A 5,256-nucleotide genomic window follows, 5' to 3' on the forward strand; every position below is an offset into this window, starting at 1 on the left:
TTTTTTTTTTTTTTTTTTTTTTTTGTGAGCTACAATATCCTGGGAGTTTTGCCATGCTTTTTCAGTTTTTACCAATTTACTGACTGGGGCAATTGACCCTACTGAACTTTATTTTGGGGCATCACATTAACAGGGGTTAATGCCCCATTGTCAGACTTTCATTATTCTTTTCTGTCTACTTCACAACTATGCACTTTATTATGTTGGTCTATTACATTTTAATCTGGATAAAATATACATTAATTAGTGGCAGCAATGTTATAAAAACAAACAAAAAAAAAAGGATGCGAATGCTTTTACAAGGCACCGTATTTGTTGCCATTTGATCCACAAACATAAAAGCAGTTTAATGCTTGCCTGTTTAATTTGCTGAACCCTTGCTCTTGCTCTGTTGCAGTTAAGACTTTTATCTTGCATTTTGTTGTTCTTTTGAGCGATTCTCCATGTTACAATAAATCATTTTTTTTTTGTTTTACTTTTTTTTGTACATCAGCTGCTCTTAGACCAGATAGCCTGAGCAGACAGACATGATGTGAGTTGTCTAAAGTGAGTCTTTTCACCTGCTGTGTGTGGTGATGGTGGAGTGCTGCTTGTGGGCTCCCCTTGTAGTGAGAATACAGATGGCTGTCCCATGTTTATACATAACTACTTTCCCTTTTCTGTCTTTGTCATATTTCCCCCACATTTCCTTCCTCTTATTTTCTTTACCACATAAATTCTCGTAGTTGCTAGAGATCCCGTATCTGTCAGCCTGCCAATTTGTCGCTTCATACTTACACATCAACCTGTTGCCGGTGTCTTGTGATAGTGTTTGGATCTGTTTCTTAATGTTGTTTGGGATCTTTTTTTTTCCATTGCTTTGTCACATATGTGGCAGACTTTAATGCACAATGCCCTGCTTTTTTTATAGTGATTTTTCAAAGGGAAAGTTGAAATGTATACATGAGAAAATACAAAAATTTCTCATTGCAAATAAACTGCATGTCTATGTATTGTATGTTAAGGATTGTGCCCAACTAACAGATTTAAAGCATGGCTTAAATTAACTTTGTTTTTACATAAAACTGCATCCTAAACAGCATTAAATTTTTATTTCTCCTTTTGTGATTATTAGTGATGACTAATGTAGTTCCCTTTGATATTTCCCTTTGTTTCCAGGGCACTCACTGAACAGTGCGGTGAGGGATACAAGTGCAATGGATACTCTACCGCTAAATGGTAACTTTAACAATAGCTACTCACTCCGTAATGGGGACTTTGGCGACAGTGTGCAGGTAGTGGACTGCGGACTCAGCCTGGATGATGCTGCCTTTGAGAAAATGATCATCTCTGAGCTTGTGCACAACAACCTGCGTGCCTGTAACAAAAGCCACCAACAGCAGCAGCACTCCAGTTTACGTCACCCGCCCCACCGCCAGCAGCCGCCACCGCCGCCGCCGCAGTACCACCATCACCACCACACGGAGCGGGCTCCCCCCAAGGTGACGGTGGTAGGTGGCAGCAGCAGCGAAGACGACGCCATTGTGGCCGACACTTCATCTTTGGTCCACATGGGCAACGCGGTGGGCCTGGAGCTGCACCATCAGCCGGAGCTGGAGGCGCCACTCATCCCCCAGCGAACTCACTCGCTTCTGTACGCACCACAGAAGAAGGTGAGGACCGACGGAGGAGTCGATACCTTTGACAGCCCACTGACACCCACCAACCCTGACAACAGTGCACAGTCCCCAAACAGAGACTCTTTGTACACAAGTATGCCCAATATTACAGACTCTCCATGCCCTGAGAGCAGCCCCGATGTCGTGGAGGATGTCTCCCCCACCAAAGGGAGCGAGAATGAGGATGTTTACTACAAAAGCATGCCCAACTTAGGGGCAGTCCACCAGCTCCAAGCCTATTACCAGATAGGCAGAGGGAGCAGTGATGGCTACATTATTCCAGTTACTAAAGAAGACTGCATCCCTGAAGGTGATGTACAAGAAGGACAAATGCAGTTAGTGACAAGCCTTTAAATGTATTTAAATCATCCCCTTAGCCCTGCTGCCCTGACACAAACCCTGACTTCTTTCAGGGCACACACACATTGAAGGCAGGACCATTCTTTTTTTTTTTTTTCTTTTGTTTATTTTATTATTTTTAAGCGAACCCAGCAGTTCCACGACACATACACACACGCTTGGCATCTACAGACTTTCTCCCTCAGCCATCCGTGTTTCCATCTCCTTCCCTGCAGACTCAGAGACCCGTGGCACAGAAACGGCAGCGCAATGTTTTCAAGAGACTGTACATAAAACAAAGAGTCAGATTTCAATTCTAAGAGACAAGCCAACAATGTATTTAAATGTGCTGCTGCTGTTGAGTTATTGAGAAAACTGAAGGTGTGAAAACATAAAAATAAGTTTTAAAAAAATTACAAAAAGAACAAAAAGAAAAAAAAAATTACAGGTGACATTCAAACAGCAATTTCCCTCTCAAAGGTTGTACATACACTTCCCAACATCTAAGCTTAACCATCGTTTTTTGTTTGTTTGTTTTTTTGTTTTTACACCCCTGGACCAGGACATGGACATGTTTGTAAAAAAAAATTAAATATTTCCTGATCAGACTGTTAGAAAAGGAATATCAGGTCCTGGCTGCTTCCCATCACCATCAAGTTTGGATTGTATAACCACTAGCAATCAAGCCCCTGGCCTTATATTTTCTCAACTGTTCCTTGAACTGTTGTCAAGGAGAAACTGCTCAAATATATATTTTGTTGTATTGCTAGTGTAAAATAAGAATTCATGGGGTTGGGAGAAAAAGAAAAGCATAATTATAAAGAAACCTTTTATTTGCAAAATTTTAACATTTGAGAGACTATTGTGTAAAAGTTGCACATATGTTATACCATCTGTTTATGGTACCAACACTTCATTCAAGGTTGTATGTTTGAGCATAAAGGCCTATTAAAAGAAAACAAACAATGCATTATCTTTTTTTTTCTTTTTTTTTTTTTTATTTGTGACCAATATTTTGCTTAGTTCCTTTATTTTCATTTCAGTTAATATTGTCCCTTAGAATACCTTTATCCGATTTTGCCAAAGTGGCATTGCTTTAGTAGGAGGGGGGGCTGCAACAACCCAGTCAAGGTGATTTATCCATTGCACATTTTTTTTTTTGTTAATATGTTTGATTGAAATTGATCTTTTTAACAGTCACAGCAGAGGGATGGGAAAGCGCTGCTGAGATGAAACCGACCTTTGAAAATAAAGTTTTTATCTTAAATGTAGTTCCTCCGCTCAAGTTTAAGTATTTTATTTATTAAAATCTTTCAAAAAATGAATAAATAAATAAATAAATTGGGAAATTTGTGAATAGTTTCCCGCACTGGTATACATGCTGTACTGTAGCTCATGTTTTTTATGTAAACATAAGGGGCTTATCACTTAAGACTGATGTAAAGTTCAACACTTGTTTAACAAATACAATAAATGTGAGATTTTTTGTCAACAGACAAGTTGCTTTTTTTAATGGCTTGTGTTTTTGTTATATCTCTAGAAAGCAGGTTTGATCATATTGCTATCGACATAAAACACTTTTGACTCAGGTTCTTAGTAAGTCCCGAGCACCTTGAAAGGCAAACTGATACAATTTTGTTTTCTGGAGGATTTTTTTTTCTCTCTTTTTTTTTTTTTTTTTTCCTGCTATCTTCAATTGCTGCAGAGTAGAGTGATCTCGCCATATGTGTTAGAGAAGCCAAATCTGTCCATGTGATTCAAACATGAGAAACTCAGGTAGGAAAAATTGCATTGTAAATGTTTCTCTGTGTGGTTGTAACACTAATAAAGGTTCAAAAATGACACTGGTTTAAAGCATTGTTCGCTTAGTATATCATTGTATGAGAGAAGCACAATTAAAGGAGCCTGTCACTGCAGAAATACTGAAGTTCGTTTAACTGCTGCGTGGGAGAGTGAAGAAGAGTCCGCAGGCCTAACAAGGGGTCAGCTTTCCACATGGCTTGAGTCTTAAAACTATATAAAACATAATATTTCTGGATATGACACATATTTGCTCTAATTAATGTCTGCTCCAGCTGAAGCCCACAGTCGGCTCCTATGTGTTTTATGCCTCAGGTGATGCTAATTTACAAAGAATTTTGATATAACACCAGTTGAGGCGGAGTGACAGCTCACAGCAGGAGGGGCTGGAAATTGCACTGTTTACCATTTGGCACTGAAGGAAATGACTCAGAACTTTGCAGAAATGGACTAGATGTCAGTGCGCATAATGCTGTGTGGGCTGCGTGTTGTTTTGACTTGTTTCAACAATTATGTGACATTTTGTGCAATTATCTGAGGCTTCAAATTGTCATAGGGGGATTGCGTTTTTTTTTGTTTTGTTTTTTTCCCACTCCTTTTTTTTTCCCCCCGTGATCTCTTGTGCGGACCCCTTGAATGTCAGATTGGAATCAAGTGTTAGGGTAATTGTTGACTGTTGAAAAGCATAATCGCATGCATAATAATGAGGGGGAAAAAATCATATCAGTTTCTATCCTACCTTGTAAAAATACATTTGAATTATTGAATTATGAAATTTATTAAATTAAATATTCTTTTAAATTTAGACAAATTAATCAATAATATTCAATTCATTTGTTTCAGAACAAAATGTAAAAAGTGCTTTTAATATTGACTTGAGTATTTTTACAGTCTTAAAGACAAAATAGATTTCAATCTAACAATGGTTTAAGATAGGTAATCTATGTAATAGAAAAAATAAATATTTTCTACAGAAGCAGTAGTATTGGTAGTAGTCATAATAAGCTTTCTTTATTCAGCACCTATAAAAAATATTTTATTTTATTAATTTTCTATATCAAAATCATATTACTGAATTAAAAAATATGAATATTAAAAACTATTTCCTTAGGAATAGGGAAGAATGGAAATTTAATCTACTATGATCAAGTAATGAATTAGAAATCAGTACATAAATAGAAACTAAATTAAAACTTTTAATAAATGTCTGTTTACAGCCAAGTTACAACAGTGTGGTATGAATTTAGAAAAAAAATTAATGAAAAACTTAAAATGTCGTCTTGTCTGTTTTTCTGACCTGAATGTTTATTTGCATAAAATAATCTCAGTCCCTCATTAAAGCGGCTTGATAATTTTATTTCAAGCAGAAACGAGCTCTTCAGGCCAGAACTCGGTCTAAATAAACTAAATACATTTAAGGAAAAAAAAACTTTTTATTTCTCTTTTCAGAATAAAATAA

General features: G+C 37.0%; 1 protein-coding gene across 24 annotated transcripts in view; it reads left to right on the forward strand.

Annotated features, from left to right (window-relative positions):
* Positions 1–2,140, forward strand: part of LOC106936700 (adhesion G protein-coupled receptor L2-like) — an 85,984-nt gene extending 83,844 nt beyond the window's left edge. For 10 of the 24 annotated variants that reach the window (XM_015017847.1, XM_015017849.1, XM_015017855.1 and 7 more), the window contains one exon: positions 1,159–2,140. In XM_015017847.1, coding sequence (XP_014873333.1) covers positions 1,159–2,012 — 854 coding nt within the window. In that variant the 3' untranslated portion in view covers positions 2,013–2,140. Of the gene's footprint in view, positions 1–493; positions 547–1,158 lie in introns of those variants that run through there. The other 14 variants (XM_015017862.1, XM_015017867.1, XM_015017865.1 and 11 more) reach the window with 9 other exon arrangements.
* Positions 2,141–5,256: the final 3,116 nt, after the last annotated feature.

This window comes from Poecilia latipinna, unplaced genomic scaffold (genome assembly GCF_001443285.1).
Source record: "Poecilia latipinna isolate Pla-1442-1.1 unplaced genomic scaffold, P_latipinna-1.0 Scaffold2198, whole genome shotgun sequence".
Taxonomy (NCBI): Eukaryota; Metazoa; Chordata; class Actinopteri; order Cyprinodontiformes; family Poeciliidae; genus Poecilia; species Poecilia latipinna.